Source organism: Natator depressus, chromosome 8, assembly GCF_965152275.1.
Source record: "Natator depressus isolate rNatDep1 chromosome 8, rNatDep2.hap1, whole genome shotgun sequence".
Lineage (NCBI taxonomy): Eukaryota > Metazoa > Chordata > Testudines > Cheloniidae > Natator > Natator depressus.
In genome coordinates, this window is record NC_134241.1 from 63,123,501 (window position 1) to 63,150,646 (window position 27,146).

General features: G+C 41.6%; 1 protein-coding gene across 3 annotated transcripts in view; it reads left to right on the top strand.

The window, feature by feature from the left end:
- Nucleotides 1-27,146, top strand: part of CRB1 (crumbs cell polarity complex component 1) — a 158,321-nt gene that overhangs the window by 49,171 nt on the left and 82,004 nt on the right. For all 3 annotated transcript variants that reach the window (XM_074961174.1, XM_074961172.1, XM_074961173.1), the window contains exons 3-5: nt 10,623-10,818; nt 14,574-14,713; nt 19,625-19,807. In XM_074961174.1, the coding sequence (XP_074817275.1) occupies nt 10,623-10,818; nt 14,574-14,713; nt 19,625-19,807 (519 nt within the window). The remainder of the gene's footprint in view (nt 1-10,622; nt 10,819-14,573; nt 14,714-19,624; nt 19,808-27,146) is intronic.

Below are 27,146 nucleotides of genomic sequence, written 5' to 3' on the forward strand. Positions count from 1 at the left end.
TGTATTTGTTTAACCTGTGCTGTTAGCTTGATCCAGGGCTGGATCTACAGCACAGGAGATCTGCTTGAAGGAAAGAGGATTGTCTCTATAGAGACAAAGGGAGGGAAAACATAAGAAAGAAAAAAGGAGAGAAATGAAGAATTAGAGCAACACAGATTGTTGGAGGAAGCTCACTCTGCTGGAGTCGCTCTCTTTTTATCTCAGAGCTCTGCTGTTTCCCAGGCTGAGTCTCTCGGCTCTTCCCAAAATCAGGGACTGTCATTCTGATGGAATGTCTACACTGCAATTAAAAACTTGTGAGTGGCCTGTGCCAGCTGGATCAGGCTCACAGGGTTCAGGTTAAGGGGCTGTTTAAATGTGGCGTAGGCATTCAGGCTCAGGCTGCATCCCAGCTCTGGGACCCTCCCCCCACGCAATCAGTACACTAAAAGAGTTAAGAGGTGGAGGAAAGAGGTGGAAGCCAAGGAAGGAAAAGAGGTCTTGTATACAAAGCAGAAGAAATTGCACCGTTCTGGTGTACAGCTCAGGCATGACTTCCAGCAGTAGTGAGGCTAATAACAATAATTCTATAAAGGAGTAGTTGGCTGTTCCTTCAGCAGTAAAATGCCAGCTTTAGAGCCCACTTAACCAAATGATTTATCAGAAGCCATTTTTGTTATTTTCTGCACCTTGCTGTGAGTTGTGTTAAATGCATAAGCCAGAGGGATTATTGGATGAAAGCCCTGAGGTGTCCCCACTGGTAATAAAAATCCTCATTTACTCTGTCAGAGGATCTTGCCAACTGTTATTATCCTGGCCTGACACCATGAATCACAGTGGGAAGTCATCCAACCTCATCTCATTTCCCTAGGATGTTAAAGAGGTTATAACTTTTGATACATAGGTGGAGATTGCACAGTAAATCTACAGCAGTAATGTTAACCAAATGCTTGAGTTACTGGCTTTAGTTGCTACCAGTTTCATGGGCTATCACTGCTACTTTGTGTGATTGGTATGTTGCATGCAATTCCTAAAATAGCTGAGAAATCTCTCGCATAATTCTTACACAAATAGGTGAGGTTAGAATGTCTAAAGAACTGAAGAATGGAAAATGTAGCATGAAATCTCTATTTTACTATGATAATGCACTGCATGTGTGAAATTATGTACAAGACGTGTCATACAGCTGTTAAATATAGAAGCTCAATTGGTTTCTCAAACCTTTGCTGGATATGCTGGCAAAATGTAATATTTCTCCATTGTACTAATTACACTTTCATTTCACTTAAGCAAACAGAGCATGGTATAAGAGCCTGCTGCTCCTTGCTGATAGCCAATCACATTTATTATCTAACTGGACACAGTTGAAACCATTGCCAGTAGGTGAACATTTAAGTGTAAATTATCAAATATGTATACTGTGGTTCCAAAAATAAATCCTATTCAGAGACAACAGAAAAAGCCATTTTGATTGCACTTGGCAACAGATCAAATAGATCTAATAGGCCAAATTCCATCCTAGGTGCAATTCCATTTAGTACAGTAGAATTGTACTTGAGTTGAATTCAGCACAATGTGAGGATATTATTGCATGCCCAAAACTAAGTCCTCACCCTGCCTTTTTGCACTGATGTAATATTTCCAGCAGTAGTGGACATGCCACGCTGATATTTAGGGTAGCTTTATAAAACTCCATCCTCCTTCCCTGTTGTGTCGGGGCATTGCAATTATGATGCACTAAATTATCCACCTGTAATGATCTGTGATTGCACACATGTATTGACACTATGATTGATAGGATATATGGGCAGTATGGATAATGACCTACTGCTCCAAAGACATAGAACTCCTCTGTTTGAGCTAAGAGTTTTCTCTTAATTTTTAGTCATTCAAGAGGTAGGATCCACTTTTCAAGCCAGTCACTAGAAGATAAGATACTGACACAGAGAGATATGCTACAGGAGGGCTGATATAGTCCATCCAGCACAGGGCAGTTGTACTCCTCCATACAAGTCAGTTTATAATGTTTGACCATTCTTTCACTCCTGCCATGCTTGGGCAAAATGTAATTTGAAGGCCAAAGTTTCCAAGTGACTGAATCAGTTCCAGAGGTGCTGAGAACCCATACAGCTCCCACTGAGGTCAAACGGGAGACAGGAGCACTCATCACCTCTAAAAAGTCAGCTCACTTATGTGCTTAAATAGGGACTTAGGTGCCTAACTGAGCACCCACCTGTGATGCTTTACAAAGCTCCACTAAACATTTATCATCTTCTCCTGTGCTCCCTCTCTCTGACTGGGGCTGTGCATGCAGGTGAATATTTGTGTTCATTTTTGTAATTAGCTAAGAATAGAATGAATAATGGACCTGATTCTGCAGAGCACTTATGCATGTGATTACCTTAAAACACGTGAGCCTTCCCAATGATTTCAATTCAGACTACTCAAGTGCACTGAAGTTAAGCACGGGGTTAAATGTTTTGCTGGATCAAAGGCTAAATGTCTTTTCTTTTATGGGTTAGGCCTGTATATTATGAATAGAGGTTTCTGTTGCTGCGGTTTTATTTTAATTGTCTTTTTACCGTATTTAGGGCAGCATTACAGTTAAACACAGGTACACACCTTTCTTTTCTTGTGCTTAAAATGTCCTGCTTCTGGATGTCAGCCCCACAATGTATATCATATCACGTTGGGTAGATACATTGAAGAGGGAGAGGAGTTTCCTTTTGAAGCACCTGGTCACTGGAGTTGATGGACCAAAGGCATGACCCAATGTAGCAAATCCAATGTTTTTGTGGTAATAATCAGGCATTCTCTGGCCTGTAATTTTAAATCTGGTTGAAGTGAGACTGTTGCACTAGTTTCATTTTGTCACATGGTTTCCAGTGTTTGGAGCAAGCTCTTAATGAGCTCTGGTAGATTTATGATGACTAGACATAGTTCTGCAAACACATTTTTTACAAGTTCAATTATTCATAGGGCAGCAACCATGGAGGAGTTCCTTGCTGTATCTGGTGAAGTATACATTACCACAAAACCTTAGGAGATCATTCCAGTTGTAGGACCTAATACCACACTCCTCAGATACGCAAAACTCCCTCTGAAATCAGTGGTTAATTGAAGCAATGAAGCCTCAGAATATTGTTGTTTTGCATACATTGAAGACATGATCTATTATATTTTTAGAAAATATACTTCAATAACCTCTGATAATAATCCTAGTTATTTTATGTGCCAGTATGTTTTTAAAGAACATTTTAAACCACCAGTGTTAGCATTTACTACAACTGTATTGAAAGATCCCATTTTCAAGGTTTATTCTGATTTATTGTGATATCTCCGGCTCTAATACAGAATTCTACAAACGTGCTGCATTTGTTGTTGGCCAAATTAAGTCAGTGACCAAGTCATACAGAGTTTAAACACTAGCAGCCTAAAGGTTTGGGGAAAATACTCTTAATCAAAGTGTACATATCACTCAGTGTATCATATACACTATCTGTAAATACATAGTTATTTTAAAACTGAAAATTATTTACAGCCAATTGAGAACCTTTCATTTTTTTTATTAAATGAGTACCTATCCATTGTGCTAGGTTCTGTACAGATATTACAAAACATATATTTTGTATCTATGGATAAACAGTATCAACAGGTTGTTTTCAGTTACCCCAGTATAAATCTGGAGTAACTCCAAAGAGTTTTAACCTGGATACATGTGGAGTGATTGACATCATAACTCGGCCAGATACATCAATGTAGGCAATTTTAATTGTTAAATGATACTTTATATGGAAACTAAAAGTATATATTTCTACTCTGCAAAGTAACTGTAAAAATGCCAGCCTTCCTACCCTGTGAATTTTCAGGCATAGCTCCTTACTTTAATGAAGAAAAAAATAATAATTTTTATTGCTATTAATACTGCAGTAACAACACAGCTACAGGAGAATAACCTGGATGCCATGTATCATCAGCATTATTAAATGAGTAAATATGATATAAGGTAATTGATTCAAACATGGAACCCCACAATGCTATTTCTGTAGGGCAACCTTTCAGATTATAACTGTGCTTTAAAAATATATTATGGCCTACTACCTGGGAAATTTTCATTTATGAACCAACAGAGTATTTTTAGTGCAAAAATAGTCCAATAATATAAAAACAATAATAGGTATTTTCTTAAGTGTATGAAAATATTTTTCTCTGGACCTTATGGATCAAATGTTCAGAAATGGCCTCTAAAATTACAATCCACCATTTCTGATTCCAAGGTTTTCATTCTCAAATTGAGTAGTTTCACATAATCACTCAATGTGCATCTGCAAATACAGTTTGCACTTGCAATACTGAGTTTTGCATATGCAAGTGCTGGGAAATCAAATTTTCATGTTTAATTTTAGAGGTTTATAAATATTTGCTTCTAAATTAGAAGTCTGAGCATTGATTGAATATGAGTTAGAAGGAAAAATGTATCACAAAAAACATGACAGATTTAACCCAAGGTACATTATGTTGTGTCTGAATGTAACATTGTGGTACCCACCTCTTGCAAATGCCCCCTTCTGGTTGGGTGTGTCTTCAGCCTTTAAACTGTCCCAGCCCTAGTATTGAGCTATCCCTGGAGGCAATGGTTTTATTCTCTCTGGGCCTCTTAACAGTTCAGATCCCCTTCTGGAGGTTTATCACTCACCAATTGTCAGCCACTTCCCCAGTGGCTTCTGGGGGGTACCCAGGCCTGCCCACTACTCTGGGTGCAAGCCCAGGGACCCTAAGAATAGCAGCCATCCAGGGCCATGTCCTTTTAACTAACCTGCTTTCAGCTCCCTGGGCCACTCCCCCATGGCCCCAGCCTTCGCCAATGCTTCACCCTTACCTCAAGACACTTCTATGTTCAGGCCCAGCAGCCAACCAAGAGCTCTTTCTTACTGCTCTGGTCCCTGCCAGCACTGAGCTGTCCATGGTGCTACAGTTCCCTTTGGCCAGCCAGGAACACAAACTACGCTCCTTTGGCTCCAGCAAGGAACTGACTCTGGTTTTCACTGCGGCTCCCTTTATACTAGCCTGCAACCCTCTTATTGGCTAGCCCCTTATAGCATCCCCTCCTGATTGGCTGCTTCCTGTGCAGTCCTTCTAGGCCTCTTAGAGGGCTTAGCTCCATTGCTCCTTTCCTGGGACAGGTGTGACAGGACGCTGAGGCCTCCAGCAGGGGACCTCTGGGCCTAGTCCACCCCACCACAATGAATAAAACCCTTATTAAATGTCAGATGTTGACTATAAATACTGATGGAAGAATAGAACATCTTGTACATCCTGCCTTATACAATTTAGGAAACTGTATAAATAATAATGATCATCATCATCTGTGGAAAAGTGAGCTTTTATGCCTTCCTGTAGTTGTGCAGAGCAGGGGCTCCATTTAAGTCAATGTGTGATAGGAATGCAAGATTGGGTACATTAATATTTAATACAGAGACTAAGGCTATGTCTACCCTGCAGAGTTTTGTCACAAAAGTTATACTGCTTTAATTAAACCGCTGTTGCATGTCCACACTATGCTCCTTGTATCAGCAGAGCACATCCACACTAGCAGCTCTTGCATCAACAGCGAGAGCAGTGCACTGCGGGTAGCTATCCCACTATGCAACTGGCTGCAGGGTGCTTTGGGAAGGGTTTGCAATGCCTCATGGGGCAGGTACAGTGTCACATGATGCAGGTTTCTCAATCCCATCATTCCATGGGCATCCTACTAGATTGCCACCTGCTTTTCAACTAAAGTGTGTGTGTGGGGAGAGTGTGTGACAGGGAGTGTGAGTGTGGGGGGAGGGGAGAGACAGAGTGTATGTTGGGGGAGAGTGAGAGAGTGGCGGGAATGAGAAAGACAAAGCATGTCTTGGGGGAGTGTGTATGTTGGGGGAGAGTGAGTGTGTCAGCATGCTGTCTCTAAGTTCAGACAGCTGCCGGAAACAATTAGTCGTGAGGCAGGGGAAGGGGGACACCCCCGACATCAGCCCCCACCTCCCTCTCTGGCGCTGCACAGCAGTCTCTCTCTTTCTCTCTCTTTCACACACACACACAAACACCACACATCTGCCCCTGCCAGCAGCTGTGTTTCTAGTGCAAAGGAGAACAGGAGGATTCCACATTAATGATTTGCTCTTTGTTGCAGGAGCTGAGAGGCAAGCTCAGCTGTCAGAACTTCCCAGAGCTTTGAAAGGGGAAGGGTGCATGCCTGCAGGGCAGCTGAGTTCAAAACAGTGAGCAGAGCAGTCACACCAGGCATTGTGGGATACTAGGGGAGGCCAGTTATGGTGATATAATGAACAGCAGCATCTACACTGACACTTTGTCGCTTTAAGTTTGCCACAGAAAGCTTTATGCCTCTCGTCAAGGTGGTTTTATTTTGTTGCTGAAACGGAAGAGTTTTGTCGCCAAAAGTGGCACTGCACTGTGTCCACCTCCACTGTTTCAGTGCCAAAAGATGCCTTTTGGTGACAAAACTCTGCAGTGAAGACAAGGCCTAAATGGTGCTGATGCTATGTATTCCACTGATTCTTTCGGCAGAGCTGGGCATGAGTCTGGAACGAAACTTCCCCAAGGTTTGGGTATGTTCAGATCTGGAATTTTATATGTTCTACAACCTGGTTTTAACTCTGACCATTGATGGAGGCTATAGAAAGCTTTCCAAAGCTATCTTGGCAAACAGGGGACTATGACAAAACAGACTATTTGTCCAAGGACTATTTTTGGTTTTCTAATCAAGCCTTCAAAATGCCCTTGAAATGTCTGAATTACCCCTTAGCACACACAAAAAATAATGTTTTAAAATGCATTGTCTTTATATTGCAAATGTTGCCATCTCCTGACCCTACATTAATTTTTTTCCTCTCTGTGTCTGGCTGCACTGTAGCATTTTGGTCCTTTTCAGAATCATATCTCTAGCAACAATTTTTTTCCAGTGGGAGTTTCCCATCATATAAGAAATATTAATGCGCTTTAAAGTCATGATATAAGGCGTGCTGTTAGGGTTGATAATTACAAGCAGGATACTTGCTGAAAGTGATTTGATTCATATTGTATGTGCCTGTCTGTGGAGCTCTCAAATGCCACAGATTTGAATACAAAGACACTGCTATTTTGTCTGTGAGCAAATGGCAAGGAGATAAGCAGCTGGAGATCAGAGCACTGCACTATTCTCACTGCTGCTTCCAGCAAGATGAGTACAGACAACACCTATCATAGTTAAAATGAAGCATACAGCCCTTCTGGAACTAAAGAAAAAAAAGCAGCAAGTATATTTGTGGAAGGAATTAGGATTCTATGGGCGGTATTTGTATGATGTTTGCAGAGACTATAAAACATGGTCTTGTCATAGCAGCACAGGCCTGGCTTCTGTTCGGGGCAGTGTCATGAACTTTTGGTGTGACCCTGGGTAAAACTTGAGTCATTCAGGCTGATAGCTTGCAATCCTGCTCGTATTGACTTTAATAGTGGAGGATCAGGCTGAGGTGGCATTTCAAGATCCTTGAGTAGGTGCTACCAAACCCCTAGTCATTACTACTACCACTAGCTATTGAATCAAATGTGATTTTGAAATGGACTTGAATAAAAGGAATTTATTTATTGTTTTGCAACAATATTTGTGGTGAACCTTAGGTTTAACTGGGCACTGGGCTTAATCAAATTCAGCCCAAGTTCAAAGTTCAGCAAAAACAAAAGTCAACAAACTGTAATTCTCAGCAAGCAGAAGAGTGTACATGAAAACTCAAAGGCTGGGACCACTCTGAGGGAAATCTCCTTCTATTGCTCTAGTCCTGGTCCTGGCAACGGTGGGAGCACTGGAGTAGAAAGGCTGCCGGTGTTATCATCACTATGTCACCAAAACTCACGTAGAGCTCCTACCCTTGCTAGCACCAGCAAAGTCGCAACAGTAGTTGAGCACAGCTAAGCGATTTCCCTGAAATCCTCAGTGCAGACAAGGTCACAGCACTGTGCATCAGGGAACAGAACTGAAACAAGAAGGATGAACTCACCATCAGCTGGCTGCGTGCAGAGCCACAACAATAGCCCAAATCCAGGTGTCTGCCCCCTCTGTATCTAGGCATGGCCACACAAGGACTGAAGAGGCAAATGGAAGACAAAAGGAACTCCAGTCATTGATGAGCAAACAAGTGATTTGTTTTACCCCAGGCTGTTGTTTTAAATTCAAGCCCCTGCATAGGTAGGTAATGGGGAAGATGGCCAAAGGCTCCACCTCACGCAGAGGACAGCCATAGTGTGGCTGAAGAGCGGAGACCACACTCCATCCTAGTGCCTCTACTGGCGTTGGCTGCCTGAAAGGGAGCAGGGCGAGGGAGGGGCAAGTGTGGAAGATGGAGCATAGCATGCCCTCTCTAAGGGTGATGTAAATGCTACACTGGTGTATGCTGCTGGGGAGTCCCCACAAGGATTCTTACCCTCTGGCACATATTGCATCTCCCTCCAAGATGCCCATGCAAGCATCCAGGTCATACTCTAGGCCAGCAGCATTAAATCAAGATGTAAGCAACATGCCCCCAGGGGTCAGTGAGGTTGGAACATGGTCTCTGCTCTTGAGTCCTTATGCTCTACCTGCCTCCTTCTGGAATTCTAATGTATTGGGTAACACCAAATACCATGAATCAACAGGAACTCCGGTACCTAAGGGAGTTAGGGGACGAACTCCCACTGAATGCCAAAGGGAAGTGGGTACTTAAGTCTCCTAAGGCCCCTTTGAGAATTCCAGCCTCAATTCTCAAGAGACAAAATCCACATTGGCTTCAGTTTTCAACAGATGAGCAATGCCCACAAGCAGCAAGAGAGAGAACTTTGGAATTATAGATAGGTAGGTGATCCTATACATATACATTAAGGCCCTGGTTCTACTGCTACTGAAGTCAAAGGCACAGAACTCCCAATAACTTTAGTGGTTCAGAATCAAGACCTACAGGCCCAATCCTGTTTCTATTGAAGTTAATAGAAGTTTAGCCTTCAGTTTAGACGTCAGTGTTGTTGTTATTGTGTTGTGGTGGCACCCAGATATCTTAATCAGGACCCCACTGTGCTAGTCACTGTACCCACAATTAATACAAAAAGACAAAGAGCATACAGTCAAATCATATGACAAGGGAGGTGGATCAAACAGGCAGTGAGGAAGGGAGAATGACAAGGTAACAGTAACACAGTTATGTTGGGTATAAACCCACAGCCTCAGCACACCAATTATCTAGCCTGGCAAAACTGTGGGAGCAGGAGCAGACTTCAAGTACTAAAACAGGCAAAGTTTGTAATTTGAAAATAGATGGGCTGAATCCTTATCTGGTGTAAATTGTCATAGTTCTGATTTGCATGAGCTGAATATCTGCCCCAAGGTTGTTGGTTTTTTATGTACCTGAAAAATGTGAGGAGCAGCCCTAATTTGTACGTGAAGATTCCATAGTCTGATTTAACAGTTCTTAAAACACATATCTACACCACAAGTAAAACCACGTTGTGTTTAGGGACACCTTGTTCTAACACACATTTTATTTCTCATGCGGAATGGACACTATCACTATGTTAGAATTAATAACAAAGGTCTTGACCATGAAGGCTGGATTCTGAACGAGACCAAGCAAGACAGCAAATTGGATTTGGATTTTGACGTTCCTCACCCCCTACAAAAACATATGCTTTCTCTGAAATACTGTTAGGAGCAAGGAAGCATTTCATTTTTCTGCAAAGCCAAACAAAGGGAACACTTTGTAGATGTTGCTCTGGTTGCCAGATTTTCTTATTTTTATGCACTTCTAATTTAATTTATTTAAATAATAAATATTATTTTTTCTGATGGTTTTAACCTGCCAACTGCAAGTGTTCTGCCAGCTACAATATCGCCACTGAATAAATGTGAGTTGCCAAATTTGGATAGCAAAATCACAGTTTTCAGTGGAATCTCCTGCCCTCCATTTAGCGAAGAAGAAAGCAATGGTGCTAAAAAGGTATTTTAGGAGAATTTCCTGCTCAAAAGAAAAACATAACTTAGCAAATAATACCACTATCCTTTGGAATAGGTAGAAGAGACTTTCTTTTAACCTGCATGGTATCCTAAATATGGGTAAACATACTTCAGAGTTGAGGTAACTTTGCAGAACATCCCAGAGGAGCTGTTACAATACTGCCCTTCTGTTGTCAACAAGATATCACACACACCAGCGTATTTATGAATTGCCAAGGCAAAGACCAACACAATGAGACAATCTTCCAATTAATTCAACTAACTGTAAGGCCTACCAATATTGACAGAGTCCCTCTAAGTGACTGGTTCCTCACAAATGCTATTAAATACAAATGTAATTGTAACATGGTGTAAGTAATCTGAAAATTAAAGGGTTTGGTTTCCATGTGAATAGTTAAATAATAAGATGTGATTGTAATTATTCCTTGTCAATGAAAGCTGTTCTGTTCTCTTCTGTAAATTCCCCCAAATCTGCAAAAATGTAATCTTGCAATCCCTACTGAAGAGGCAAATGATTTTCTAAAAGAGATACTTGCTTGAAGAAAGCTTACATAAACATGACATTTAAAGTGTTCCCAGAGAAAACCTGAAGAATTAACACTTTGCTAAACTTTTTTTTTTAAAGGTATAAACTGTGAGCTGGAAATTGACGAGTGTTTGTCACAGCCTTGTCTAAATGGTGCAACCTGTCATGATACTTTGGGTAGCTATTTCTGTTCCTGTGCACTTGGATTCCTAGGTGAACTCTGTGAAATCAACATTGATGAGTGTGCCAGTCAGCCATGCCTCAATGGAGGGCAGTGTATAGATGATATCAATAGGTATGTATCCTAGATATAGGGTAACTTATACACAAGAAGGACCGATGCTCTGTAACTTGAACACTAATAGGTTGAAATAACATCTGGTTAGCTGAGTTGTCAAATTGTTGATTTCATTTACTGAAAGAGGACCCAATCCTGCACTGACCTGAGTGCAAGTTTGGGTGCATTAAGAAATGCAAGATTGGGCCCAGAGCTGGTAAACCAATGGGAGTCTGCTGCAAAGACTGATTGCTAGGTAGACTCCTCATATTTGTAACTTTACAAAGTGCTATTTAGTCAGTGCTGCACAACTATTATTTAAAGGTGAATTCTGCACCATTTTGATAAAACAAATCTTGAAAATCATATTAATCTGCCAAAACTTCAGTTTCTTAATCAAGATGAGGACATGTACAAAATATAACATGTTGGCATTGTTCAGCTGTCCACTTTGAAAGAATAGAAACATTAAAGAAAAGTGAAAGACAGGGTAATAGTAACCATAATAATAGACATCACTAGAAAATGTGCAAGACATTTTGCAGATACATAAGGCAACAGATCCCTGACCCAAAGAGCCTACAGTCTGCCTAGATAAAGGACAGGAAAAAATAAGGGAAAGGGACATGACTTACAAGCAAGTTCCTTTTGCTGAAATTAAATGATCCTACAAGGAGATTCAAGTGCAACCCAGGCAGGCCAAAAACCAGGTCTCGGCTCTTTGATGATAGCATTGCATACTGTACATGTGATTCCAAAAGAGGGGAAACTGCGCAAAAGTAAAATCTATATTATAGAAGTTAGGCTGAAAAGGTTCAGTTAGTTCAGCTAGGTAATTCCTCTGTCAGTACTGGATTGTTCCCTACCATGTGAATTCCAATTCTTAAGGGGCTATTTTGAAGGTACCAGTTATAAAGAAATCCATCAGAAGAGCCATGTCATCAAGAGCCGGGGCTTGATTTTAATTCACAAGAGGAGAAAGATCGTGTTCCAGCAAAGAACTTTTGCACCACATTGCAACATTACGCTAACCTTGTAGAATTCCCTTTCTGTAGTCCTGAATGACTCTGAGCAATACAAAGCAATTCTCTATTTTCCAGTGCAGTTCAAGCATAGTGGAGTGAGAGAAAGAGGTCACCTTGCATCTGACACCCACTCGGCAGAATCATTTAGAAAGCCTGAGACCTTTTGAGGGCACACACATATTGTGAGCAGCAATAATGCTCATTCTAGCCAGACCAGATCACACTCATTTACCTACTGGAGACCAAAACTGTGGCACATGTAGGAATGCTTTGAAGTGACTGATTATACTGCAGTGTTTCTGGAGGTCAATTTGGTAATCATAATGAAAAAGGATCTGCACCCTAATTACATGAAAAAGGGGCTTGGACAGCAGAGCAAATCTGAAATATGAAGATAGTTAGCCAGTCATTTTCTGCCATCCCTCATCTTATTAAGATGTTTGAGTTAGAAGAAAGCTTTTATTCGTCACATCCTCATTTCTACTTTCTACCTCATCCTGCAGTGAAGTTATAATCCTTTGATGGGACAATCTGCTGCTATGAACATGAGTGTGAAGTCACATATTTAGCATTATGAGCTATTTATTCAAACACTAGGCCAAATTCTGCCCTAATCTTCAGTCCTGAAGCCCTATTGCTTTCAATGAGGTTACATGGGTATAACATAGGGCAGAACTTGACACACTGGGCCCAACTCTCTTCTGAAACCAGTTTTAAATTTTACATTGACATCAGTAGAGTGTCTGCTAATTTACACTGGTACCTAACCTGCACCCACAAAATACCAATATGTGTACACAAAAATTATAGTTGTGTGTGCTCAAAGGACCTGATCCAAAGCCCATTGAAAGCAATGGAAATACTTTCAGAGGGATTTGGGTCAGGCCTAAAATAAGCACTGCTATGGACAAGTGGCTATTTTGCACATTGTGAGATCTGAAGCAGGGTGCCTCCAGAGAGATCAGTCTGGTGGCCTGTTTAAGCGTACACCAATGAAATCACAGCCCTCTGCACTAGGAGGTATGGGTGCGGAATTTAGAGTCTCACTGGGCTTTCGATCCACCCTGCCCTCCTTTTATTAATTATGCAAACCCAATCCTATATACAAGTTAACCTCAAGGATTCCCTAGCAAATCATTGCAATGTGTAACAATTGCGTGTACATGAGAAATGGGTACATATGCAGATTTGGCAGTGCAAGCAATGCTATTTGAAAATTCACTGTGACTTCATTTCTGGGTCAAGGGAGAAGAGAGGATGGGCTAAACACAGATCTTCACCAAGCAGAAAATGTATCAAGGAAACATATGAAAAACTAACAAAAGAAATGACATTTTTCTGTTCTGAGAACACTTTTAAGAGTTCCTCTCAGGCTGAAAAATTATATAATTGATCAGAGAAGACCTTCTCACCACATTTGACTTCCCAAATTCCATACACACTGGACCAAGTTCATCTGTGGTCTAAGTCCACATGCCCATTGGTTTTAGCGGTGTTACACACACTACGAATGAATTTTCCCCATTGTGAATTTTTTTCCCTACCATCCAAAGAAATAGTGTAGAATGTTAATACTATAGTAGAAATGTTGCATTATGCTCTGGTGTTCAACAGCACTACTTGCTTCTCCAGAATAAGGCTTTGGAGTTAAACCCTGACATCAGAAAAGAAGTGTAGTCTTTTTATCTCAAGGCTAGAGATGTCATGTTCAGTCAGAAGTCTTCATGGTTTTAATTGCACAAAAGCCAATGGATTTTTTTTCAAAATAAAGGAAATTTAATATAGTAGCTGAATTAATTTACTTTCTGATGACATACACAGATCCTCTGTTCTTACTAGATAAAGATGAAATGCAAATCACCCCAACAAGCATATTATAACAGCCATTTTGCAGAGGCCTGTCGTTTTGTATGACATGTGTTGCATTAGGTGTTTGGATCATGCCAGAAACATAGGAGGTATGACATATCACGGTGCGATTACAAGATACTGTGTGTAATGTGACACAGTTGGCATTTCTGAAATCAGCACAATGGATTAAAAAGCAGGCACTATTGATTGCCTGCAAATAGTTCACTACTGCACAGATTCAGATCTCATCTTCAAGCACAAGCTACTTTATTTCTGAATAGAAAACAATAGCACTGCTGCCAAGTTAAAGAGATATTAGTATTATTTCTCTTACAATATCACACAGAGGCCTCATTGTAAGAAGCAGTCCCTGTCCTGAAGAGCTTATAGCTTAAATAGACCAAGCAGACACAGGTAAGTATAAGAAAGGAAGCATCATTACCTACATTTTATAAATGGGGAACTGAGGCACCAAGATTTGCCCAAGGTTACACAGGAAGTCTGTGGTAAATCTAGGGATTGAACCCAGATCTCCTGAGTCCCAGTCCAGTTCCTTAGCCAGAAGACCCAAGGCTGGGAAAACAACCCTTGTTGAAAGTGTTATGAGTGTGTCATTTAGGCTTGCAAGGCATTGTGCTGTTACATAATAATAAGTACTATTATTATTTATTTCCCATGGTGCCCACAATGTGCTAGGTGCTGTACAAACACAAGAGGAGGCACAGTGCCTGCCCTGATCTTTCAACTTTAAAAAAGCGTTTTCATTTTAAATGGGTCATCTCAGCACAGGATGCTTTAGAAAATGTTTCCACTGTAAAAGCACTTCAGTCCAAAGATCATATATGAGTCATCATTATGACTTCTAGTTGGCCTCACTGTCAGCCTTTTGTATTGTAGGTATAGCTGCAACTGTACCAGTAGTGGATTTACGGGCCTGAACTGTGAAATCTTAATTTCCTTATGCCAGTCACAACCATGCCACAATAATGCTACCTGTGAGGACAGCGCTGAGAATTATACATGCCACTGTTGGCCAGGTAAGCTCTATATTCCCTTACAAGCATTCATAGAATATCACGGTTGGAGGGGACCTCAGGAGGTCATCTAGTCCAACCCCCTGCTCAAAGCAGAACCAATCCCCAACTAAATCATCCCAGCTAGGGCTTTGTCAAGCCTGACCTTAAAAACCTCAAAGGAAGGCGATTCAACGACCTCTCTAGGTAACGCATTCCAACACTTCACCACCCTCCGAGTGAAAAAGTTTTTCCTAATATCCAACCTAAACCTCCCGCACTGCAACTTGAGACCATTACTCCTTGTTCTGTCATCTTCTATCACTGAGAACAGTCTAGATCCATCCTCTTTGGAACCCCCTTTCAGGTAGTTGAAAGCAGCTATCGGGATCCCCCCTCATTCTTCTCTTCCGCAGACTAAACAATCCCAGTTCCCTCAGCCTCGCCTCATAAGTCATGTATTCCAGTTCCCTAATCATTTTTGTTGCCCTCCACTGGATGCTTTCCAATTTTTCCACATCCTTCTTGTAGTGTGGGGCCCAAAACTGGACAAAGAACTCCAGATGAGACCTCACCAATGTCGAATAGAGGGGAACGATCACATTCCTCGATCTGCTGGCAATGCCCCTACTCATATATCCCAAAATGCCATTGGCCTTCTTGGCAACAACAGCACGCTGTTGACTCATATCCAGCTTCTCGTCTACTGTAACCCCAAGGTCCTTTTCTGCAGAACTGCTGCCTAGCCATTCAGTCCCTAGTCTGTAGTTGTGCATGGGATTCTTACGTCCTAAGTGCAAGACTCTGCACTTGTCTTTGTTGAACCTCATCAGATTTCTTTTGGCCCAATCCTCTAATTTGTCTAGGTCCCTCTGTATCCTATCCCTACCCTCCAGTGTATCTACCATTCCTCCCAGTTTAGTGTCATCTGCAAACTTAGTGAGGGTGCAGTCCACGCCATCCTCCAGATCATTAATGAAGATATTGAACAAAACCGGCCCGAGGACCGACCCTTGGGGCACTCCGCTTGATATCAGCTGCCAACTAGACATGGAGCCATTGATCACTACCCATTGAGCCTGACGATCTAGCCAGCTTTCTATCCACTTTATAGTCCATTCATCCACCCCAAACTTCTTTAATTTGCTGGCAAGAATACTGTGGTACACCGTATCAAAAGCTTTGCTAAAGTCAAGGAATAACACGTCCACTGTTTTCCCCTCATGCACAGAGCCAGTTATCTCATCATAGAAGGCAATTAGATTAGTCAGGCATGACTTGCTCTTGGTGAATCCATGCTGACTGTTCCTGATCACTTTCCTCTCCTCTAAGTGCTTCAGAATTGATTCCTTGAGGACCTGCTCCATGATTTTTTCAGGGACTGAGGCTGACTAGCCTGTAGTTCCCCAGATCCTCCTCCTTCTCTTTTTAAAAGATGGGCACTGCATTAGCCTTTTTCCAGTCATCTGGGACCTCCCCTGATCACCATGAGTTTTCAGAGATAATGACTAATGGCTCTGCAATCGCATCCATCAACTCCTTTAGCACCCTCAGATGCAGCGCATCCGGCCCCATGGACTTGTGCTCATCCAGATTTTCTAAATAGTCCTGAACAATTCTTTCTCCACAGAGGGCTGGTCACCTCCTCCCCATGCTGTGCTGCCCAGTACAGTAGTCTGAGAGCTGACCTTGATCGTGAATACAGAGGCAAAAAAAGCATTGAGTACATTAGCTTTTTCCACATCCTCTGTCACTAGGTTGCCTCCCTCATTCAGTAAGGGGCTCACACTTTCCTTGACTTTCTTCTTGTTGCTAACATACCTGAAGAAACTCTTCTTGTTACTTTTAACGTCTCTTGCTAGCTGCAACTCCAAGTGTGATTTGGCCTTCCTGATTTCACTCCTGATGCCTGATCAATATATTTATACTCCTTCCTGGTCATTTGTCCAATCTTCCACTTCCTGTTAGCTTCTTTTTCGTGTTTAAGATCAGCAAGTATTTCACTGTTAAGCCAAGCTGGTCGCCTTCCATATTTACTATTTTTTCTACACATCGGAATGGTTTGTCCCTGTAACCTCAATAAGGATTCTTTAAAATACAGCCAGCTCTCCTGGACTCCTTTCCCCCTCATGTTATTCTCCCAGGGGATCCTGCCCATCAGTTCCATGAGGGAGTCAAAGTCTGCTTTTCTAAAGTCCAGGGTCTGTATTCTACTGCTCTTCCTTGTGTCAGGATCCTGAACTCGACCATCCTTTAAAGCAGAAATGTCCTCACTACCCTCAGATACAAGAAAACACATATCTAGTGTCATAAATATAAAGGGAAGGGGGTTAAGAAGCTCTGATACAATACTATAAAATCCTCTTACCTGTAAAGGGTTAAGCAGCTCAAGTAACCTGGCTGACACCTGACCAAAATGACCAATAAGAGGACAAGATACTTTCAAATCTGGGCTGGGGGGGGGGGGAGAGGCTTTGTCTGTCTGTGTGATGCCTCTGCTGGGGACAGATGAAGAAAGCAAGCAATCCAACTCCTTTAGAGTTAGTAGGTAATCTAGCTAGAAAATGCGTTAGATTTTCTTTTGTTTTTGGCTTGTGAAATTTGCTGTGAATGTGTATCCCTGTTTTTGTGTCTTTTTGTAACTTAAGGATTTGCCTAGAGGGATTCTCTATGTTCTGAATCTGACTGCCTGTAAGATTATCTTCCATTCTAATCTTACAGAGTTGTTCTTGTATTTTTTTTGTTCTTCTAATAAAGTTCTGGTTTTTAAGAATCCGATTGGGTTTTTAGGGTCCTAAAAACCCAAAGCTGGTCTGTGCTCATCTTGTTTATTCTCAAGCCTCCCCAGGAAAGGGGGTGTAAGGCTTGGGGGGATATTTTGGGGGAAGAATCTCCAAGTGGTCTCTTCCCTGATTCTTTGTTAAGTTGCTTGGTGGTGGCAGCATACTGAATCCCAGATACAGGGAATTTTCTGTCTTGGGAAAGTTTTAACCTAAGCTGGTAGAAATAAGCTTAAGGGGTCTTTCATGCGGGTCCTCACATCTGTACCCCAGAGTTCAGATTGGGGAAGGAACCCTGACATCTACATACATTTAAAAATATTGTTTGTGACCAGCCTTGGAAAGGGTTCCTGGGAGAGAACCTCAGTATAGCTCCATTGGCTTCAATGGAACTCTGACATTTTACCCCAGCTGAGGACAGATGTCCCCATATAAGGTCAAAATGAACAAAATTACAGGTCTGTGTACTCCACAAGTACAAAGTATTATTAAGTCAAGTCATTAGCACAGTTGGAACTATAATCTGGGGTTTACTTCCCAATCGCATGCTTAATTCATCAACCCATGGGACATGGGAACTGTTGCTGCTGCCGCCGCCAGGTTTTCAGTCTTCACAAAAGGGACTTTTCGATTGAAATGAGAACCCTGGTGCTCCCACACAACATGTTGAATGCTCCAGCTGGAAATAAATTGAGCTATAAGTGGATTTTGGAAACCAGTCTCCTGTGGTCCTCTGAGCGCAGGTCCTTACAAGTTAGAACAAGGGTCAGCACACAGGGTGCAGTTTCAGAGTCACATGCCCCTTCCTGCAGCCGTGTCCTGCTAAACTGAGGAACTGCTTCATAGTCGGTTGTTTGAGAAAACACTTCTGCATCCCCAGACAGGATGCAGACACTATAGTTTCCAGACAGACTCATTGTGGTTAGTCTGTATGCTGGTAGATTGTTTTCCTGCTTACTACAGTGTAGTGGGAGCTCAGATAATAAGGTGATTGTTGCATTAGAAATGCATCGATTTGACAGAATTCTTAGAATTATGCAGGATTCTCAGGAATAACAAGTCTTTGCAATTCTGTAGCACCTTCCACTCAAGGAGCTAAAATCACTTTACAAATATTAGTTTATTTGGCCTCCCTACACTCCTGTGAAGCTTGCAGCCAAGCCAAGAACATGTTTCTTGATTCCCAGTCCTTTGCCTTAATCACAAGACTACCATCCTTCTTTTATATGCCCTGCTATTTTTGAAATGTGTGTACAGTTGAACTGGCATTGAGGTAAAGCTGAGGGTTCTTACTTTTCTCTCTTCCTTGAGAGATTTTAGAATCTGAGTGGTTTCTTTCTAGTCCAGCTGCATCTGCTACTTGCTTATTACCAAGCTGTAAATGATGTATTTGGAAAAACCGAACCAATAAAACAGAAAAAAGCAATGGCTGGAAAAGGCCAGCTGCTTCCAAGTAAGGCTCCTCTTAGGCAAAGAACACTAACTGAACAAACAGGTATGCAGAAACTGAGAAAAGCGTGGAATAGTAATGGACAACACTTAAAGGTTTGTTGGAAGCTAATCACCTCAAAGTGTGGATGCTTACTGTAAACATTTATAACCTTTTGGGTTTGTAAAACTTGGCAAAAAATGTTATAAGAATCATCTCTTTGTCCTTAGTTTACCAGTACTTCCTTCTTCTAGTTAGTACCATGAAAATATCCCCTCTTGCTGTGGATTTTTGGAACCATAAAACAGCAGCAGAAAGAAAACAGTTAAAACAGAAAACATAAAAAGGCTTAACTGCACCTTTTGAACCACATAGGGCATTCAGATCCATGGTTCCAGTTTGACACATTGTAAAGTTTGATTCCAGATTTATCCATGGTTTATAGTGCTCAATATTTTCAAATCCAGAATGTTGGTTCTGACTACTCTCTACCATCACACTGGCCATGGAGATTGTTTGATGATGACACATTCTTGTTGTGGAATTAAGGGAAATTAAAGGAGGAATAATATTCTCTCAGGTATTTGTTATGAGACTACAATTTTGGAAGTAATATTTTTCCCTGGAGAATTGAAACTTTTACAACACATCTTAAGTGGCTTACTTATCCAGGGAGACTCATATGTTTTTCAAGACTGAGTCAAACACCTGATTTCTGTTCCACAGGGTATGCAGGTTCCCATTGTGAGATTGATGTAAATGAATGCAGCAGTAATCCGTGCTTCTACGAGAGTGAATGTGTGGAGCGGTCCTGGACAACCTGGTATGGACGTATTCTAGAACTGCCAGCAGATTTCAGCTACAACAGAGCATCAGGTTATGTGTGTAATTGTCGCCCAGGATTCACAGGTAAACCTGTTGGGAAAAACTGAAGATATAATCTGTTACAGTATCCTATGGTTTAGAATAGAGTTACATGTTGTATAGGCGACATAGTGCAAAGGGTCCCCCTGGTGGTCATAGTAAATATGTATTTTTAGCAGAAATATTGAGGGCAAGGCTCCCAATTCTACAAGATAAAAAAAGCTGCCACACACTTCAGTGACAAAGCTACTTAAGAAAAGCATCAGGCTACTTAATTTAAATGAATGGGTAATTACCGAGGGACTACTAATTTATTAAAAAAGGAGTTGTGAGGGTAGCAAGTTACCAGGAGTTGCTAAATTTGATATCCAAACCAATCCCTGAGCAAGGAGACAGAAAGAGAGACTGTGTCCTCTGCATTTTTGTGCTTGGAACACTGTTGCTCTTATTGCATGAGTTTGAATTTTACTAAAAATTCCTTTTGGTAGGGTCTTCTTTTCTCATCTGTTTGGGGATCACTGTGCACACTTATAACATTCCACAGTGGGCATTTTTGTAAATCAGACATGAAGTAAAAATTCTACTTGACAGGTTTACAATTTCTCTCTCAATCTCTGCAATCCTAATGCACTCCATACTGTAGAATCTAGGTATCAGTGGTAACCCTCCCTCACAATGACCCAAATGCAACTCCGTTGATACATGTAACATGTAAGGCACTGGTGAGCTTCTACGTCTTAAATGAAAATTAAATTCAAAGGAGTTTGTATGTTTAATAAAAATCTTTTAGTGATAATCATAATTCTATAATAGAAAGGCAGGTCTGTCCTGAGTTTCATGTTCAGTTATCTAATGTATTAATCCTTTAAAAAAGCCCAGCAGTGTAAGGCTATGGATCTACAGTCTGGCCCTGTCAACTCCACTCTCCTATTCCCCAAGAAAAAAGAATGAGTCTTTAAAAACAAAAGGGATGAATTTTACCTGTCTTCAATTTGACATTCCGTTCACCTCCTGAGTGGTTTATAAAATCTGCAGTGTCCTCCAGTGGGTAGCACGACTGACCTCTCTGACTCAGGAGGTACAGAAAATGATTTTTCTTCTGCAATTCTCTTCCTCTGTCTGTCTCTCTGGATTTTGGATGGCTTTCTACAGAGTGCTCATGTGACCCTAAATGATTCTGCTCCATTCTTTTCCCTTAACTATCCTTCCCTGTTCTGTCACCAAGTATTGCTATTGCACTTTGTTCTGTCTGAGGCATCCATCCCTCCCCCTGTATATTCAGCACCCTCACTCTCCTCCCAATCCCTCCTCTCTCACCTTGCATCCCATCCCCACCTTGCATCCCTCAGCTCTCTCTTCCTCCCTGATTAGCCTACTTTAAAAATTCACATGCTGTTCAATACGGCTCCCATTATTGTTCTTTGGTTTAACCCTCATCCCTCCCTTCCCTACCACTCTCTTTTGCCTGTTCCCTTCTGTCAAGGTTCCTTCCCCACTCTGAACTCTAGGGTACAGATGTGGGGACCTGCATGAAAACCTCCTAAGCTTACTTTTACCAGCTTAGGTTAAAACTTCCCCAAGATACAAACTATTTTACCCTTTGCCCTTGGACTGCCACCACCAAACGTTTATCTGGGTTTATTTATTAGGAAAGCGTTGTTTGGAAACGTCTTTCCCCCCAAAATCCTCCCAACCCTTGCACCCCACTTCCTGAGGAAGGTTTTGTAAAAATCCTCACCAATTTGCATAGGTGACCACAGACCCAAACCCTTGGATCTTAAGAACAATGAAAAAGCATTCAGTTTCTGAAAAGAAGGATTTTAATAGAAGTAAAAAGTAAAAAAGAATCACCTCTGTAAAATCAGGATGGTAAATACCTTACAGGGTAATTAGATTCAAAACATAGAGAATCCCTCTAGGCAAAACCTTAAGTTACAAAAACACACACAGACAGGAATATCCATTCTATTCAGCACAGCTTAATTTCTCAGCCATTTAAAGAAATCATAATCATAACATAATCTAGCATATCTAGCTAGATTACTTACTAAATTCTAAGACTCCATTCCTGTTCTGTCCCTGGCAAAAGCATCACACAGACAGACTCAGACCCTTTGTTCTTCTCCCTCTTCCCAGCTTTTGAAAGTATCTTGTCTCCTCATTGGCCATTTCGGTCAGGTGCCAGCGAGGTTATCCTAGCTTTTTAACCCTTTACAGGTGAAAGGATTTTTCCTCTGGCCAGGAGGGATTTTAAAGGTGTTTACCCTTCCCTTTATATTTATGACACCTTCATATGTCAGGTTTGCCTGATTGAGGCTCTGATTTTGCCAACCTTACTCCCCAGGTAGTCCCACGAAAGTCAATAGGACTACTTACAGGGTCAGATACTGCTCAGTATGAAGAAGAATCCAGCCCTTACATCAGAAACTCTCTAGGGACGGGACAGTATATTTTGTATTCTCTGTAAAGTTTGGCATTATGTGAATGTTTAACAACAATAAATAATAATAGGTGCTGATATCTGCTGTTTGGCCTAGATGACATTGGTGCTTGTCAGATACTCTCTTCCCTACAAAAGCCTTGAGCAAATGCTAAGTCTATTGCACAGCTGTATAATTCCTGTGTGAGTATATGCAATATGGGCACATGGAATATAACACGTTTTCAATAGTTAGGATCCTAAATCCATATTTAGGCACCAAAATTCATTTTTCAAAAGTGCTGAGCACCCAGCAGCTCCCATTGACTGTGTATGAATTTAGGAGCATCACTTTAGACTCTGTTTTTGAAAGTCCTTGCTAAAGTGTTTATATTTACGTAGTCATCCTGTAGAATGTACCATGGGGCAAAAAAGCAAGTCAGACTGAACAGAAACAGAAGAACCATTCAGCAGCCACATGTTGGGCGAGGCAGTGGCAAAACAGGTTTATTCTCGTTACTCAGGACAGTTCAGCTGCAGCATCTGGTTCTCAAAGTGGTCCAGCTTTTAGCCACTTTCCTAGCTGGATTGGCCAAGGTACAAGGAGGTCAAGTGTCTTGCTCCAAGTCACACAGTAAGACAGCTGTTCTGCTGGAACTGGATTGTAGGATCCCCTGGGCATCCAGTGCTTTGCTCTAACAACTAGAGAAAACTGTCTGCTGGAGTTAGAGATAATGCAGTGAGACTGATTTGAAAAGGAATAAAATCTGAGTTAGTGCTGATGAATGTGGTGCCCTTAGTTGCAGTGCTAGTAACCACACCAATTCCTTTCCGTAGACCCCAGTCTTTTATGTGTGTGTGTGTGTGTGTGTGTACATACCCACAGACACTATAGTCAGAGGCAGAATCTACATCCTATCATATATATATTCTTGAAAATGAATGTACTCAAAATCTGCTTAGTATGTCAAAAAGCTGCTTAGTATGTCAAAAATTCTGATGCTAAAATCTCCATGAGACTAGAATGGAAACATTCACTTCTAGGGGTGGTAAGTCATTTCTCCAATTAGAGCCAGGTACCCAGGCTTTCAAATAATAAATCACACTGTTCAGTGGGAATTAAGGAAGACTGGGATTGATCAAGGTCTGTAACAGTTGCACTGCTCAGTCTGGAGATAAATCCATAATGAAGTTCACACACGGGAACATATTGACTGCTGGTTTGTGTACGTGTATATAAATATACGTACAACTGCCTTCTACTGTATGGAATGTCAGATGCTGTCGTCTGCTTATCAGTTCCATTAACTGGCTAAACTAAGTTGCTTTGGCTTGCTTGTTAAAGTCTGTGTTTTTGGAGCTGAAGATCTTGAGTTCTTTTGACTTAACACCTAAAGATCCGTGTATGTTTAAGTACACTGTATGCAGCCACAGATCACTATCAAAGCAAAGGATCAGTAGAATAAAGCCTGTTCTCTTTAATAAATAATCTTATACATTTTATTATACCCATTTTATTACAGTGGAATGTAAATTAAACTTGTGAATTCAAACAGCCAAAAAAACCCACAACACATAGTAGAGCCAAATTTTGCCCTTGAATACATGGCACTACCTGCTAGGGTCAATCATTAGCTGGAGTAAATTGGAATAACTTCAGCAGAGCTACACTGATTTACCCCAGCCAAAGATCGGGTCCCCATTCTTCTATTGGGGCACAGTTTCACCATCCCTTGCTGCAATAAGTCACACACACAGCAGTGAACATTTATAGTTGTACTCTACTGTCCATTGGGGAGCGGAAAGAAATAGCACCATATGTACTGTGAGACTACCTAAGGGTCTGATCAAAAATGAAGTCAACGGGAGGCTTTCCATTGACTTCAATGGCCTTTGGATCAGGCATTGATTTTGTAAATGCTTCTAATATATACCTTTGAAATACCATAGTTAGATATATAAGGTTAAAAGTAAGTGCTGTAACTCAGTGCAAAACTGAGACTCTCTCCTTTTCGAAGGTATGAAATCCCATTTTCTAGCCCAAAGGGTCAGAAGATAATGAACTTACTTCAGGGCAGAATATTGCTCATCTTAGGCCTCAGGACATCTGTGTGGGAGGTAAAGAAAGAAACAGTCTCTGGCAGTATTGACTTTTTGATGGTGTTTGGTTGGGTGAAATAGATCTCAACTGTACAGTTAAAATGTTGTGTATGGACACTCCTACCCCCCAGAGTTGGAGAGGGAAAAAATCCCCTCCCATATTTGGATGACTCGAAGCCAGCTAAACAGATCTGAATTAAAATGCACCAAAAAGATTTGCTTCTCAGCTCAAAAGAAGTCTGGAGAATTTAATCCCCAAAGAGGATTTTTTGAGGGAGTTGCATGTGATTGAAAATAGAAGCTTAAGGCCCTAGGGAGGAGCAAAGTGCCCCCAAAGAGGCTGCAAGGTGCCAAGTAGCTCCTACAAGGTGCTGAAATCATCAGCTCCCTTTTAAGCCAATACACATGGAGGATGCTCAAGTTTCAAGAGGTACCAGCACTTTGTAGGATCAGGCCCTTAGAATGTGGATGTTCTCTCTGACTATAGTGTCTGTATCCTAAAGCACTTTTAATAGGTTGGCTTTTCTTTTTATTTAAGATAAAATACGTTTGCAATTTGCTACCTTTGTCTGAAGACAATTATTGTAATAAAATTTATACTTTGTGGCCTTGATTCAGCAAGGTACTTTAGCATATGCATAACTTTAATTAAGTGAGTAGTCCCATTGGTGTTAAATTAGGCATGTACTTAAGTAACTTGCTCAGTTGGGACCTAGATGCATAGCCATTTACATGTGGGTTTCACCAGTGTAGCTGCTAACGTGCTGGCTTGGAGACATGTGTGTACTGTATGGCTTAGTACTACATGTGTTTGAAGAATGCTGTTGGCTGAAAGATTAAACTTTTCACTTCCATGCATGGAAACGTTTAATGAAATATTTACTGACATTTCAGCAAAACCACCTTTGTCCAGGGGGACATACTATTGATTTGCTAGTGACTTGTTGCACTAGATAGTAACAAACATGAAGCCCCCAGTCCAAATGCATACATTGGAGATTAGTGCATCACTGATGTAACCACTTAAATGCTGCAGAGCTTGCTAGGTTTGTCCAAGCAGGCACATTCTAAAACTGAATTGATCCCAGAGGAAGGTTAACATTAGTCTCAATGAGAGCGGGACTGACTGAAAACCATCAGCAAAACCCAGCAGTTTTACATTAATAAACCTATGTAAGCTGCAGCGAGAGTAGTGACAGCAGAGCTAACCAAGCTGTTTGTGATTATGCCCAGCACCTGCTGCCAATTGACTTAAAGTTGAGTATTAAGGACTTTACCATTTACGGTGGCTTTCTGACATTAAACCACCTTGCCAGTTATGCCACCAGCACTGTTGCTTGCTTTGGCACACTGAGTTCCCAAGAGGTTTTTGGCACAGGAATTTTTTTCATTTTCTCTTTTCTCCTTTTAAGTCTCCTTGGCCCTTTTCCCAGTATGTTGGGGCAACACATGAGAAAATGATGTGACCAGACTGGTGTCGTATGTGCATTCATTGCTTAGCACAAGTGGTTGGATGAGCAGAGGAAAGAGAACGAGGCTAAGCTGGCTACAATGCACCACTGCCAAGCCGCCTCTCAAGGCAAGCTGCTTATGGAGCCCTGGGTAGATTTTACAGCTGTTCGCCTCTTGTAAACCCCCTGGCAAAGGGCAGCAACAGCAATACCTCCTGGAGGTAACTCCTCATTTTAGTGCAGCTGCTCCTGTGGAAGCAGGAGCTGCAAATTAAAGTTCCTGCCCCTGTGGATGAATTAGGCCCAGAATATTATACAGAGATAAATATTATTTGCGGTATACAGTAATGGGCAAGATACTATACACAGGTTGCCAACCCCAAATCTCAACAACCATGAATCAGAAACCCCCAAATCATTACAGGCCCAGTGTTGCAATGTTGGAAAGGGAAGGCGGGGGAACAGAGAGAAGCCAATACATTTCTCACAGGAGGATGGGGGAGGAGGGAACAGAGCCACCTTGAACTGCTGGACACTTTCTGCTTCCTCCTCCCGCATCAAGCTGTTTTGTCTCCCACTTTTTCTACCTATAATCTCCTCTGTTTTTCTGATGGGAAAGGACAGAGCTCTGGCTGCCTCCTACAACAGCTCTGATTGGCTGTTCTTCCTCAGAAGGTGGACGAGATAGGGTTCTCCCCAATGGCAGGGCTGAAAATTGCCTGCAGGCTGCAGCTTCTCATACTCCAGCAGAAACCAAAATTTTTGTCTGATAAATTTGCAAGAGTTGGTAACACTGAAGACAGACAGACCAGAGAGATTAGACCGACAGCTCAATGTTGATCATGCCAGGCTAACTTTGACTTCCTGTTAGGCTAAGCAGAGCCTGGGAAGTTGTAAAGGTGGCAAGAACCTGTCCAAACTTTTCAGAGGATATGAGAGAATGGCCTGTGATGCACAGGGATCACTTTGAAGCAAGGAGTCTGACAGAGGTCTTAGTTCTAACTGATCAGGACTGTGTAACATGGGCCTCTGCATAAGATAATAATGGCTTCCAACTAGCTCTTGCCAGAGCCTCTTAAAGGTACAGCTCCCCACATGGCTGGATGATGTGTGCCTATTGGTTGGCAAAGCAGCCAGTAAGCAATTTTGTGATGATATGGGCCGAGGAGTATGACAAACATGTAACCAGACATGTTACACAAGACTAATACATTTGAATGTGATGGTAATACTGTCAGTTGTTGGGGATCATAGAAACAAAAATGAAATTCTGCATATGTAAGCTGATGAATGGCCCTGCTATTGTGGGGAACTTTCCTAGCTTATACACTACCCTGGTGAAATGGGCTAGCAAAAGGATCTGAGTCCTCGCTCCCACTTCCTTTACCCAGAGCCCTGCCTGACCGAGAGGACT